The sequence below is a fragment of the Nesoenas mayeri genome (genome assembly GCF_963082525.1).
Source record: "Nesoenas mayeri genome assembly, chromosome: 5".
Classification (NCBI taxonomy): Eukaryota; Metazoa; Chordata; class Aves; order Columbiformes; family Columbidae; genus Nesoenas; species Nesoenas mayeri.
In genome coordinates, this window is record NC_137548.1 from 25,241,349 (window position 1) to 25,256,068 (window position 14,720).

A 14,720-nucleotide genomic window follows, 5' to 3' on the forward strand; every position below is an offset into this window, starting at 1 on the left:
TTTTCATACAGCCCAGCCTCTGAGATTCCTTCCTGAAGATTCAAGAGATCTTGCAAGAGCAGTTACCTGCAATAAGGATTAAAAGCACGCAGACATAACCGAGCAGGGCAGCAAGACAAATCAGGTAACACAACTCCCACCTCCTGTCAATACATCATCCTCACAGACCTATCAACAAGCCCGTTACAAACTGTAAATCACCTCCTTGCCAGGGGAGCGTAGGAAGCAGCATCGCCTTCCAGCAGATTATTCCCTGCCTCGCCGTGAGAGCCATTCGGGCGCTGAAGCGCGTCCCTGCCCGGCGCTGCCCGCGGCCGCAGCACCGCACCCGCCTGCCCAGGCCCGGCCCTGGGAAGCGCCTGCTCCTCCCCGGCGCCGAGACTACCCTGCCGCCCGGTCCCAGCCCGGGAACACCTCTCTGGCCCGGCCGCGCCCCGAGGGGCGGCTGGAGCCCGGTCTACGCCCCGGCGGCCTGCGGCGGCCCCAAGAGAAGCAGTAGCGGCGGAGAGGACCCGAGGGGCCGTGACTCCCGCCCCGGGGCCGCCGGACAACTGCCACTCGCCCTGAAACAGCAGCTCCCTCAGCCTTCTGCTCCCCGTACCTGCTCCCGCATTGCCCCGACAGAGCGGGCGAGCAGACACGGCGGCCCGGCAGCCGCGGCCCCTCCCGCCGCTTCCCCGTTACTACAACAACCGACGACCGACGGCCCCGCCCCGGCCCCAGTGCGCAGGTGCCCCGTGCCGGCCCCAGTGCACAGGCGCAACAGCCGGACCGCGCGCCGGACCTTCTCCCCGCCCACCGGCGCCGCTGCTCTCTCCTCCCGCATAGTAGGCGAGGCCAAGGAGAGGCGGGACCGGCTCCTGGTGGTGAGGGACTCGATTGGCGGTGGAGGCCTTACGTCAGCGTGGTGCGTAGATGGAGCGGCGCGTTCGCAGCCAATCGGAGCGTCAGGCGGTGGCGTGCGCCGCGGGAGCGGGTGGGGCCTCGGTGGGAGAGCGCGGCAGGTGAGGGGCTGCGCCGGGCGGTGTCCGCGGCGCGGTTGCTGCGGGCAGGTTTCGTGCCGCCGGGAGGATGAGCCGGTTCCTAAACGTGCTGCGCAGCTGGCTAGTGATGGTGTCGGTCATCGCCGCCGGGAACACCCTGCAGAGCTTCCGCGACCACAGCTTCCTCTCGGAGAAGCTGTACACCGCCAGCCCCGGCCTCGGTAAGGATCGCGCCGGCCGCCCCGAGGCCTGGAGTCGCCTCCTCAGCGGCTGCTGCCGCGCCCGGGAGCCGCCCGCCGCTCCGCGGCGCGTCTGCCCGGCGGGGATGGGGGGCGGCGAGCGGGGCTGCGTGTGTGTCCATGTGCTCCTCCCTTCTCTGCGCAGTGAACGGGCTCCAGGCTCGGACCTTTGGCGTCTGGACCCTGCTGTCATCAGTGATCCGCTGTCTCTGCGCCATCGACATCCGCAATAGGACGTACGTAAAGCAGCACCGGAGAACCGCCGCGGTTTGCTTGGCAGTCACAGCCCGAGCAGCCATGGCTTAGAGGGCAGCGCGGAGGAGGTGGGGAATCGAAAGCTGTCCCTGAGCTTCCCGTAGGGTTGAAAGTGTTTCCCCAAAAAAGCTTAAAGAGCAGTGCGGGATTTGGGTGTTAACTGCTGCTCCCTCCCTTCTGCCTCTGTGGGTAGAGCCTGCACATTTGCATTTCGTTTCTTAGCTCAGGCAGAAGTTCGTAGCTCTGAGAACTTCCTATGTCACACATTTCTGAGCTCCAGCTTGGAAAGCATCTTCTGACGGCATTGCTGATCTGCTGACATTAAGCAATTGCTAATGCTATGGTCTGGTGCTCAGTACCTCTTTTCCTATGACAGCTCAGTTAAGGGCTGTGGCAGGTTGAGAGGCCCCTTGCAGTGGTCTTTACCTGCTGCCTTCTTCCATGCAGTCTCATCTGCACCTGAAGGCACGGCCCAAGGTGCAGCCTGGTGCTGTGATGGGAGACAGGCCATTTCTCTCTGTGGTAACAGGAGTATCTCTGGGAGAGGTTTCCAAGTAGGGTGTTTCTGGGTCTGTGCTGGACAAAACTTGTGTTGGAGTTTGCTATAACTTTTGTCACTCTGTCCCCCTGCCCCGCAGCAGAATTCATTGTTCACCTGGTAGCATGTGCTTGGATTGCCCAGGCTTGTCTGTGGTAGAGAGATGCAGGGACTCTATTATCTTTTTTTAGGGGTGGTGGCAATGACAATTACCATGAAGTGAGTTGTTTCTTCGGATTTTTTATGTTGCATCTCTTGGACCTGTTCTCTTTCACAGCTGTGTCCCCTAGAGGGTGGCAGAGCACAGGTGGGAAGATGTGTTGGATGATGCAGCCTAGAGTCAGAGAAGTCCTGTTGCCCTAGTTCTCAGCTCATCCAGTTCTTGCTCTATTTCGGTCTGCACATGTGCTTCTGACTTCACTGGTGCCCTACCCTTGCTCTCCCCTCTTCACCTGCCTTCAGGCCAGATAATGGCTGTCATTTTCAATGTACCATTGAACATGCTGCCCCATTCTCCTCTCAGCTGTTGCCCAGGGAGCTTTTACACCTCAGTAGGCAAGAGGCCAAGTGCCCTCTGTGCTGCCACAGTGAGGACAGACTGGTCAGCATGCAGATTTGCCTCTTTTTCCATTCAGCCATGCTCATGCCCACCCTATGGGCTATATGATAACCTGGTTCTTTGTGCTCTCCAACAGCCTCTATTACATCACACTCTTCACCTTCTTTTTGGCTCTTGTTCACTTCCTCTCCGAGGTCTTCGTTTACCACACTGCAGTCTTGACGATTGGAGTTATGGCACCCCTCATGGTAGCAAGTAAGTAGAGCTCTGCATCCTCCCCCAACAAACTCTCCTTGGAGGTATGACCCCCAAAAAAACCTCTCCATAGGGCTATGAGCTAAAGACAGGGAGGGGATGGTGGGAGAAAATGTCTCATCTCCTGTCCAGCATTTTCCGTACAATTCATCCTATGTCTCCATCACAGGTTTCTCTATCTTGGGGATGTTGATTGGGCTGCAGTACCTGGAGGTAGAAGAACTGTCACAAAACAAGAAAAAAAACTGAAGCTGAGGGCCCTGTGTGGGTCAGCACTGTCTCCTGTCTTCACTGCCAAACTTCTACTAAAGCTCTGCTGAATCAATGTTGGACTCTGTCAATCATTCTTCATTACCAAGTGTTTTCACTTGTCCAGGAAACATTTTGACTGACTGATGCTGAAGACCAAGTCCCAGAGGAGTTTGGCTGAAAGCTTGCAGGGGGCAGCGGGTGGCTGCCACCCTGGAGGACAGCAAGGAATGTCCCAGGCATGCCTAGAGCATTAAGGACTTCTCTCCCAGTGTACCTGCAGGGAGGAGGTGTACAGCTACCCCGGATCCACTGAACACTTCAGACTGGAAAGAGAGAATGTGTGTTATCCCCACACCATTGTGTAACTTGCATGTATGTGTTCCTCAGGGGCCATTTCTAATAAATGATGGAAAACTGCAGGGCGCTACGTCTGTCTTTCTGCTATACAGCAGCAGGTAGAGGATTTGCAACCTCAGAGCCAACAGCAGTTTCTACTGTATGTTACAGGATAAATCATCTCTTTTCATAGAAAACCTACTTTTCCCTGACTCCTTCCCACAAAGTTCCAGGTTGGACTGCTCACATCTCACACGCACATGAACAGTTGTTGCAGCTCTCACTTCAGCAGCGTACTGGTGACAGCAAGCTGCACGCATCTGTGAGCAAGGACTGAGCTACCTTTGCAGTGAGCTATAACTACAGAAGATGGAGAAAACAGGAACAGGTTGCGTAGACCTCGATGAAATAATGGCCACAGCAGATGGGCAGTGCATGGAAGGTAGGAAGGAACCAGCAGGATCTCCTAGCTGGGAAGACAGTACATGTACGGAAAAAAGAGGAGAACACGGAAGGAAAAGAGCACAAAGTAGCACTGGGCAGAAAGACGATTTTTCCATTCTGCAAAATGTTTCATGCTATTAAAAGAGACAGTTGTAGACTGTTTCAACCATTTAATACAAATGTGTCAGGTTTCATTGTACACTTCTAATGTTTTTATTTTACATAAAAACATCTGTTGAAAAGCCATTTTAGATGCCCATCCTCAATCCCAAGCTATCAAAGATAGGACTAGAATTTTTTAATGTGTCAAAAGACTGTACAGTTTCACTCATTTTTTTTTTTTTGGTCAAAAATGGTTTGTCAGAGACGATTATTTTTATCCATTCCACCTGGGTGTGGTTTTTGTCCCCTCCTCCCCAAATGATCTAGGCATAACTGCATCATTTAAGAAGTGTAAGGACACTTGATGTCTCTGCCAGTGGAGGGATGCTGGAAAGGAAGATGGGCAATCAGGACCTACATTTGTGTTTAGAAAATGAGCAGCAGCATACAGAGGGCCAGTGCCTATGAGATACAGATGCTGGTAAGAGGGCTTGTTCTGTTCTCTGTTATGAAGTAGGAAGCTTCCACACGGGAGCGATTCTGGATTCCCATCATGCTCAAACCCCTCTCTGTGGCTATGAAGAGCATCACCGTCTTGGCTGGTTATATTGGCTTTTTATGTAGTGTTGAAACATGCAAAAGGCACTTTATCATTTAAGGAGGAAGACACAGTCCTCAGCCCAGGGACACTGTGGTTTGTCTCACTCCTGTTGCTGATGTAGTGATGAAGTGGGCTTAGGCTGTAGCTTCAACATAAGCTGCAGAACTGGTCCTTGCCTCTAGGCAGAGGAGGCATATTGGTATCTCTCAATTGTTCCTAATATATAGGAACATCAGAGCAACCTCAGCAAATTCTGAACAGAGGTTTATCCCCAGACTGAGTGCTTCATCTGGGATAGCCACAATAAAATCAGAGCCAGCAGTGGCAGATGCACTGCTTTGCACTCGCTGGTGGTGTGCTGAGGCCTCTACCCTCACCTGTGCAACACAGAGCATCAGGGGCACCGAGGCAGAGCCATCCCTCTTTCTGAGAGCCAGCTGAAAGCTCTTCCAGGTCTGCTCACAGAATAAGTGTGGTCCAGCTTCTGCATTCCATGTCGAGCTTGCCTGTGAGAAGAGACATGGTGACATGCAGGGTGCCACCCTCATATGCTTAGGGCTAGCCTGGAACTATGGCTTTTCTCAGTATGTGTGCTTTTTCAAGTATACATGGTGGGATAGGGCAGAAGCAGTGGGTTTTCCCAGCTTTTCCTCTCCAGCAGCAAAGTCTCCAAAACAGCAAGATACAGAGGTATAACTGAAGAGAGCAACTCCCTTCGTGTTTTGCTCTTTCATACTCTCTACAAGTGGGTCACCGAGCTCCTGTCCTGAGGCTGCCCTCCTCCACAGTGTACATGTAACAGGCAGATGGTGGAGGTAGCAAAGATGGGAATGAGGGGTTCTGCATCTCCCAGCTCTGCCATGCCTCCATTTTAGAACTTTGATTCCTCAAGGACTATGGGATCAGCGCAGGCTTCTGGCATCACTTTCTGCAAGTCAGACAGAGAAAAACAATATGGTTAGGATCCTGGGTGGCCAAACCAAGACTTCAGAGACCAGCTGGCTAATTCACAGGTCCCTGCTAGTATGCCAAAATCCCCAAAAAAAGAATCACCATCCTCAGAGAGTGCACCTGATTCCCTCCTTCTTCTCCAGACTCTTCTGCTGCCCAGACAAGGGGCAGAGCAAGGGTCCCACTTCTCTTAAGCTACTTGCTGTAGTCCTCATATCACAGTTAATTCACAGAAGCTATACAGGCCCAGGTATCAGCCCCATAGCCAGCTCACTGAAGACACTTCACCATGACACAAGATCAGCCTCAAAGCAGTGAAGCTGCAGGGGCAGTTCCCTGGACAAGGGAAGGAACCAGGAATTTCTCCTTCATGCCATGGGCAAGTGCAGTCTGTGCAAGGAACAGAGAGAACCTGCATTCTGTGCACCCTCGGAAGGCTCAACACAACAATGCGCTCCTCTCTGTCCTTACTCTGGCACATCTAAGGGCCTCTTCAACTTCCAGAGAGCTTGCTGGTTCCGCTCACCTTCAAGCCATTTCATCTCCACTGCCCCATTCAGGGCTGGCACCCCCTCTCCTGCTTCTTCCCTGTCCTCAGCTTGGGCTAATGGTTGGGATACTTCCACAGAGTGGTATAGATAAGGCCTTCTTCAAAGTTCATTATATCTTAAAGAGCCATAAGAAATAAGAGGCAAACATACACAAGGGGGGTTTTTTCTGCATAAAACCTATAGAAGAATTAGCCTGATTATTTGAACCCTCCTGCATTTTTGTCTTTTAAGATGGAGGGAGCTGTAGAGTCATTTCCTAGAGGAAAAGCAAGTTCAACCAAGACCACTGCTCAATTAACAACCCTATCCTGGGCCACATGAAACAGCCAAACTTTTGCAATTCCAATTCAGTCTTCCTGGGGGGAGCTTGATAAGCACCTCTGCTGAGCCCTTCTGGGGCAAGTAAGGACCAGACCCAACACTTCCCCTTCCCCCAGGGGATTTCAGATACCTCTTATCAAGTTCTGACCCCGCTTACAAAGAGACACCCCAGTCGTCACTGATTCAGAAGGCAACACGCAGACTTGCAAGGGTAAATGTGGACTGTCCCACAGCCCGGGCTCTGATTTAACTCACTGTGGGACAAGACTGACATCTGAGGCGGGAGCCTGAGGTGCATAGGAAAGAGGTTCACATCCCCAGTGCAGTTCAAGAGAAGTCCAGGCAGCATAGAAGCAAGATATACAAAACAGTTTCATTTTGAGTAGCCTCCTACACAAACTGCAGGTGAAAAGATTTTATAGAGGTGAGCAGCAATATGCCAAAGCAGAGGAGTGAGATCAAGAAAGCTTCAAAGAGATGTCCACAAGCAAAAGCCAGGAAGTGCAAAGAGAGAACTCCTGTAAGCAGGAGGGGTATGGAGGTGCATGAAGTAGTGCCAGAGGTAGGAGTGAGGGGAAATCTGCATTTAGGCTTAGGATGCCACACCAGAACACATCATGGAAGCATGGTGGCAACTCTTAACAGGCTCTCCAAACACCTCGGGGGTCTGAACACCACTCACCTGCTGTGGAGCTACAGGAACAGATGTTTAGGAGATCAGCCAGCCTGCAGGGCTCCAGCCTTGGGAAAGGAGGCTGCTCCCACAGCTGGGAGTCACAGCGCTGGAAAAAGGCATACAGATGGCCTGCCCATGACTTTGGGACAGGAGGAGAAGGCTGCTTGCCACACAGTAAGCACAGAAAGAGAGCAGGGAAGTTTAGAAAGCAGGGAATGGGATACACATTTGTGTGCCCTAAGCCAGCCTCTAAATCACATTGTCATTGGGAGGAAAAGATAATGTGCTTTTGGGTATTCCACTGAGATCCATCAGATGCATCTTTGTACCCAGGCAAACACACAACTAGCAAAAAATGGTACTTAGCTGCTTTCAAGTCCTGACTTATCCAGGACATGGTTGGAGGACACAGCAGAACTTCAGTCCTGTTTTAAACAAATCCCTTGCTGTGGTTGTAAATTTAGAGCAGGTTATTCGTCATCCAAAATCATCCACTCATCAGTGCTCAGCCCCACTGATAGCATAACACTCCAGACAAATGTTTTAAGTCTTATTACAAGTCAAAAACCAGGACAAAGTCTGAAACATTTTACTCCCTACTCTCTGCTATCAAAAACAGGGCCCTGACACACACAACAACAACAAAAACCAGTTTATCTCCCTCTGCTGGAAACCAGGAGCAGATGAGCACAGACTATGCACAACAGACATATGAATATAATGTGTATCAAATCAACTGACACTACTATGAAACCCTAAGGCAGAATGTTGAAATGGCTTCAGATGCATTTACAACAAAGGCAGCCCACAAAGAGACACATTATCATCTAAAACTGGTGTTTGATCCAAGTGTCTTGAGAAAGGTAACCCTGCTGGCACTCCAGGAACTGAGGCAGATAGAAGTTGGAGGATTGCTGGAACCACAATACAGCTTTATTAATTGAGGACAAGGTGTTCACAATGCCATTAGGCTAATTTAGTTCCCACTACTAATTCTGCTAATTGCAACATCTGTTTAATTATAACCAGATAGGACCTGAGGGAATGGCAAGAAGATGTGACAGAGGAGGTTTAGGTTGGACATTAGGAAAAATTTCTTCACCCTGAGGGTGGTGGAGCACTGGAACAGGCTCCCCAGGGAGGTGTCAGAGCCCCAAGCCTGACAGTGTTCAAGAAGAGACTGGACAACGCCCTCAGACACATGGTGTGAACTGTGGAGCTGTCATATACAGGGACAGAAGGTGGACTCGATGATCCTTGTGGGTCCCTTCCAACTCAGGACATTCTATAATAAACAAAGGCACTGATAGAAGACTGATCGAACACTGATAGAGTTGGGCGGGGAATAACCTAATGAAATTTAACAAGGAAAAGTCCTGCATCTGGGCAGGAACAACCCCAGGTTCCAGTATCGGTTGGGAAATGACATATTAGAGAGCAGTGTAGGGGAAAGGGACCTGGGGATCCTGGTGGACAACAGGATGACCATGAGCCAGCACTGTGCCCTTGTGGCCAGGAAGGCCAATGGCATCCTGGGATGTACTAGAAGGGGGGTGGTTAGTAGATCAAGAGAGGTCCTCCTTCCCCTCTACTCTGCCCTGGTGAGACCCCATCTGGAATATTGTGTCCAGTTCTGGGCCCCTCAGTTCAAGAAGGACAGGGAACTGCTGGAGAGGGTCCAGCGTAGGGCAACCAAGATGATTAAGGGAGTGGAGCACCTCCCTTATGAAGAAAGGCTGAGGGAGCTGGGTCTCTTTAGTTTGGAGAAGAGGAGACTGAGGGGTGACCTTATTAATGTTTATAAATATATAAAGGGTGAGTGCCATGAGGATGGAGCCAGGCTCTTCTCGTTGGCAAACAATGATAGGACAAGGGGCAATGGGATCAAGCTGGAACACAAGAGGTTCCACTTAAATTTGAGAAAAAACTTCTTCTCAGTAAGGGTGACAGACACTGGAACAGGCTGCCCAGGGGGGTTGTGGAGTCTCCTTCTCTGGAGACATTCAAGACCCACCTGGACATGTTCCTGTGCAACCTCACTTAGGCGTTCCTGCTCCAGCAGGGGGATTGGACTAGATGATCTTTTGAGGTCCCTTCCAATCCAGAACATACTGTGATACTGTGATACTGTGAAGACAAACTGCTTGTGAACAAAAGGCAGATCCTGCAGGAAGAGGGGAAAACATCCTGCAGTGTGGGCACAGTGGCCAAAAGCTCTGACAGGTGGCTGCTGAGAGGCTGCAATTCATGGGCAGAGTCAATGCTGATAAAGGCTGACTCTCATCACTGAAGCTATGGCTTCATACATTGCTCTTCTCCCTGTGTCCTGGTTTTGTTAAAAACCAAGTTTCTCTTTTAGTGAATTTGCCTGTCAGCTAAAGCCTTCATATTAGCTGCATTTTCCTGGAGAACCAGATACATGTTTTGGTAAACATAGCAATGGAATGCAAACTTATTGGTAAGCATGGATGGACATCTCGCAAGAGGGGCAACAAGAAACAGGTGACCAAGAAACTGACCAACAGTGTATAACATCCCATTCATGTGAATACTTCATATAAAAGTGGGAGATCACAAGGATCTCGTCCCTTTTTTTTTCTTCTTTTTCGTCCCTTTTTCCTTATGGCCGACATTAGGAGAGGACCTTGCTAGTCGTCCCTGCAAACTGAGGCCTAGTGACAGACTGAATCCAGCTCCGGTTGGCTGTAGAGTCCAATCCAGGACTCTGGGTGCTGGCTCTGCAGTTGCTGAGACTTTCAAGATTGGTTTTGTATATTTTGTATTATTTTCTCTATTCTTATTAGTAGCATTAGTAAAACGTTTTTAATTTTTCCAACTCTTCTCTCTCCGTCCTCCTTTCCCTCCCGATCACCTGTTCTTAGTGGTAAGGGGGCGAAAGGGAGGGACAAAAAGGGGGAAGAAGCGGGGAGAGGAGGTTAACAATACATCTGCCAGGGTTTTATTGTTACCCTGCAATCTAAACCCTTGACACCCTGCAAGGTCAAAAGCTCAGCCAGATTCTAGGCTTTCCATTTCATCACCAGAAGCCACCACTAACTGAAAATGGAAGATCACTCCCTGTGAGAACTAGCATATGTGGTTTTCCCTTGTGTGTTCCTTTAGACATTGGTAAATCAGGATGTTCCACAGTTCTACTCTGCACCAAAGCCACTCAACAGCTGAACATCCAGCTAAAGGTTTTGACAGCCTTCCATCAGATAATTTCTATTTCTGTATCAGGAAGAATCACACCTTGTTAGGACAACACTATGGATGATGGGTCCCCAGGGAAAATAACAAACCAGATGCCTACCTCCGCTGTGGGATTGCACCTCCATTGGGTAAAGACAGGGGAAAACCCACAGTCACACAAAAGGAATACACAGCCAAGGGTAGAGTGTTCCCATGGGAAGCGTGAGGCCTGCACAATGACAGCTCTGCATCCTTTGGAAGTTCACATCCAAGTGTCAGTCTTCTCCTTGCGACAGCCACAGAATCATAGCATTGTTTAGACTGGAAAAGACCTTTAAGATCATCAAGTCCAATGACTAACCTAACACTGCCAAGTCCACCACTAAACCATGTCCCTAAGCACCCAATCTGTATGTCCTTTAAACACCTCCAGGGGTGGTGACTCCACCACTTCCCTGGGCAGCCTCTTCCAATGCCTGACAACCCCTTCAGTGAAGAAGTTTTTCCTAATATCCAATCTGAACCTCCCCTGGAGCAACCTGAGGCCATTTCCTCTTGTCCTAACACTTGTTACTTGGTAGATGAGACCAACACCCTCCATGCTACAACCTCCTGTCAGGTAGCTGTAGACAGCAATAATGTCTCCCCTCAGCCTTCTTTTCTCCAGGCTAAACAGCCCCAGTTCCCTCAGCCACTCCTCATCAGACTTGTGCTCCAGACCCCTCACCAGCTTTGTCACCCTTCTCTGAACACTCTCCAGCACCTCAATGTCTTTCTTGTAGTGAGGGACACAAAACTGAACACAGGATTCGAGGTCCAGCCTCACTGGCACCAAGTTCAGGGGGACTATCACTTCCCTAGTCCTGCTGGCCACACTATATCTGATACAAGCCAGGATGCTGTTGGCCTTTTTGGCCACCTGGGCATGCTGCTGGCTCATATTCCACCCCCAGGTCATTTTCTGCCAGGCAGCTTTCCAGCCACTCTTCCGAGCCTGTAGTGCTGCCTGGGGTTGTTGTGACCCAAGTGCAGGACCCAGCACTTGGCCTTGTCAAACCTCATACAACTGGCCTCAGGCCAACAAGCCAGCTGGTCCAGATCCCTCTGTATGGCCATCCTACCCTCCAGCAGATCAACACTCCCACCCAATTTGGTGTCATCTGCAAACTTTTGAAGGTGCACTCAATCCCCTCATACAGATCATTGATAAAGAGATTAAACAGAACTGGCTGGAATACTGAGCCTGGGGAACACCACTCGTGACCAGCCACCAACTGGATTTGACTCAATTCACCACAGCCCAGCAGTCCAGCCAGTTCTTTACCCAGCCAAGAGTACACCCATCTAGGCCATGAGCTGCCAGCTCCTTCAGGAGAATGCTGTGGGAAACAGCAGGTCTTCTGTTCCCTCAGAAAGGAGTCTCCTACGACAATGACCAGTCTTTTTTCCTTTATGGATGCAGTTTTGACATGGGGTGCATGCAACAACAAGCCTGAGCCTCGCAGTGTCTATTTTGCAACTGTGATGTCAATTGTAACACCGGCAATTGTACCAAGCTAAGTCTGCTAACAAAAGATGATGACATAAACTTCAACCATCAAAAAAGTATCAGTATACTCCAAACAGGCTTGCCCAGCTCGTGCAGCTACAGCTTCTGAGCTACTTGATACTCAGCCAACGCCACATGTGTACCCTGCTAAAACTGCCATGATGGCAGCTTTAGAAGCCTCAGCCTGGAGTCAAATCTTTCCCTACGCTTGGGACTCTTCCTCATGCTTGCATCCAAGCATGGCAGCTGCCACGCTCACTGTACCACACACTCTAGCCTGGGCAAGATTAAGGCTGTTTTTCCCAATGGACTCACTTTGCTTTTGCCTGTTAGTCCTGCTGGCTGTGGCACCAAGTGATACACACACTCTATGAACACCTTGTAAAGCAAAGGATAGCGGGGTTAACTTGGCAGTGCGAAGCAGAGGACAGTGAGTAACAAAGCATTACACCTTGAGCAACAGCTAAGAAAATGGCAAGTGCCACTGAGACTCACAGATCAGCAAGCACAGAGCTTTACAATTTTCAGGCATTCTTATACCAAAAGGCACCAACCCAATGACTCTGTTATTGCTATACGTTTTTAAACTTCCTTCTTGAAGCTGGTCATATGCCCTGGCTGTGATCAAAGCTAACTCTTCTACAGGGCTTCTGGTATCACTTCCAGCCAAGAATCTGGACTGTAAAAGTCATGTCAGAGAAGAGTCTTCAAATGTCTGCACCTCCTCTCTGCAATAACTTCTTGACAAGTCAGTTCTCCATCTGCTCCAGCACCAGGCTTTGCTTGCTGCACCTTGTTGAATCCCTATGCCCTGGTGGGATCTCTGCACCATTCTTGAAAACTGTCTTGTCTTTCCTCTCAGGTCAAGGCGAGAAAGATTCTCAGTACTTTATGGCCATTGCTGTCAGCCCAGAAGTGCCATTGGCTTGGTGCCTGTGCTACCCGTGAGTGTTCAGAGAAGCAGATTAGTGCGATTCTCCTACCTTTGTGTATGAGCTAGTGAGCAGGAATGGGAATTGATGGGGTTAGGGTTACAAGCTATAGTCCCATAATCCATGATCTGAGCGCTGCCTTGGAGTCTCTGTAACAACAGCCACAAGTCACCATCCCAGAAAAGATGGAAGCAAGTAGGGAGGGAAATTAAAAAGATGAACAGGCAAAGGATGAAACCAGTAAAATAATTCTAACATGTCTAAGGCAGCTGTGCCATATAGAAAAGGTCCAGCTCCATCAGAGCTCTCCACAAAGGTGGCACCCAATGCCCAAGCCCAGCTGACTGCTCTCCTGACTGAGGCATCCATGCCAGTGCAGAACATCAGGTTCAGCACACCATCAGCTGGCATTGTTTATTAAGCTTGAGAAGTACCCAAGTGAACTCAGTCATGTAGAAGCCACATTTGGGGGTGTGGCAGGGTGTCCGTCATGACTTCCTCAAGGGAAAGGAGCTGCCGGTGAAGTTTTTGCTTGACTGAGACCTATTACCTCACAAACATCCCTCTGGTTCTTCCTGCAGTCAGTTCTGGAGGCTTTCAGGATTATAGAAATGACAGCTGTACCGCCTTTGTTCTGGTCTCAATGCCCCCCTCCTCCCCCCGCCCCCAGAGGCAAGATCTTACAATTGTATTTATACTAAAAAGATTTATACTAAAAATGGTTTAAGCAGAAGTGTACAACTTGTCTGGCGAGAGATGTGTCTGACAAAAGGAAAGGATCTTACTACTACTAGGCATCACGTTGATTGCCAAAAGGACCTTGATATTTCTTGGGCCTTCCACATATAGGTTATAAATTACATCACAGTGCCAGCAGCACCTCTCATTACAACCCTGCTGCCTCAGGGCTTGCAGGGCATGGTTTGGCCTTTCAATTCATTTTCTGCCTTTGACTTCAGCACTGTTAATCAAAGGAGATACGGAGTTTGGTGTATATCAAAACAGACGGGTCTTTAGCCGAGCTCAGCTTAGCTAAGTATGTTCCAGTTAGCCCCATTCATGCCAGGATTCTGGGAGAGCAGTTGTCTTCCAAGCTTTGTCCTGTAGACCATGATGCTCACCACTGCTAAAATCAGCCAAAGTTGTGAGTCTCAGAGCAGAAAAAAGTAGGAATTCTTTTTAAATTATTACCCAAACTACATACATTGTACAGCCCTTCCCCCCCTGCATCTAGTTTAGAATTATACGTGCAAGAACTACTCAAGGCAGCATCATTTCCCTTTACTTATACTACCCTCTGCCTTTGTGCTCCGATAGTTCCGTAAAAATAAGTGAAAAATGAAAAGCATATATTTTGTAATTGAAAATCCATCTTCCTGAGCAGCCGGTCAGAGCAGAGCTGCTTCTTGGACCTTCTGGTCTCTCTCCAGATCGGACTGGTTAGATTATCTGGAGGAAGGCAGCACTGCCTTCTGAAAAGAGTCGAGTCAAATCAGCAGAGAACTGAGTTCATGCACTTTGCTGTTCATGGTCACTGAGGACTTCATGAATGTTGAGTGGACATCTCTGCTAATGTCCTAGAAAAGGAGCCCTGAGCAATATGGAGAAGAGCCTCAACCACCCACCAGTCCCCTCCCTTTCCCTGCAGGGATTGCTTCTAAGAGTATCCACTGCAATCAGTTCAGTGAAGGCCCTCTCCCACAGGCAAACAGCTGCATTTATAGCACAGCATGCCCCTGGGACATCATACTCCAAGCTCTGGTGTGCACACATGAATTAGCAGCCTTGTCTGTGGCACTGCTCAAAGTGTGGGCAGCCAGGCTGCTCAAGTCCTCATTTGGGCTTTGCCACCTATCTCACTCCAGTCCCACACACTGAACCTCACTTGGCAGCTGAGGACAAGGAATAAGATGAATAACCTGGCTCCCTAGGGCCTGGAATAATAGTTACCCAGTTCTAAACAGGGGCAAAGCACTGGAGAGCT

General features: G+C 49.8%; 2 protein-coding genes across 2 annotated transcripts in view; one reads left to right on the forward strand and one right to left on the reverse strand.

Annotated features, from left to right (window-relative positions):
- Positions 1–854: 854 nt before the first annotated feature.
- Positions 855–3,666, forward strand: ERG28 (ergosterol biosynthesis 28 homolog). Its single transcript, XM_080345902.1, has 4 exons — positions 855–1,204; positions 1,368–1,458; positions 2,711–2,829; positions 2,999–3,666. Exons 1-4 carry the CDS (start codon positions 1,072–1,074, stop codon positions 3,076–3,078), a joined length of 423 nt encoding a protein of 140 aa, XP_080202028.1. The 5' UTR covers positions 855–1,071; the 3' UTR covers positions 3,079–3,666.
- Positions 3,667–5,485: 1,819 nt separating this feature from the next.
- The window catches only part of FLVCR2 (FLVCR choline and putative heme transporter 2), a gene marked incomplete at both ends in the record, with an annotated part of 39,611 nt that continues 30,376 nt past the window's right edge, over positions 5,486–14,720 (reverse strand). Inside the window, 2 exons of the mRNA XM_080345575.1 lie at positions 5,486–5,492; positions 12,788–12,885. Of these exons, the coding sequence (XP_080201701.1) occupies positions 5,486–5,492; positions 12,788–12,885 (105 nt within the window). The remainder of the gene's footprint in view (positions 5,493–12,787; positions 12,886–14,720) is intronic.

Coding starts and splice junctions, on each gene's coding strand:
- ERG28 (XM_080345902.1), top strand. CDS start 1,072: ATGAGCCGGTTCCTAAACGTGCTGCGCAGCTGGCTAGTGATGGTGTCG. Junction 1,459..2,710: donor ATCGACATCCGCAATAGGAC/GTACGTAAAGCA, acceptor GCTCTCCAACAG/CCTCTATTACATCACACTCT. Junction 2,830..2,998: donor GGCACCCCTCATGGTAGCAA/GTAAGTAGAGCT, acceptor TCTCCATCACAG/GTTTCTCTATCTTGGGGATG.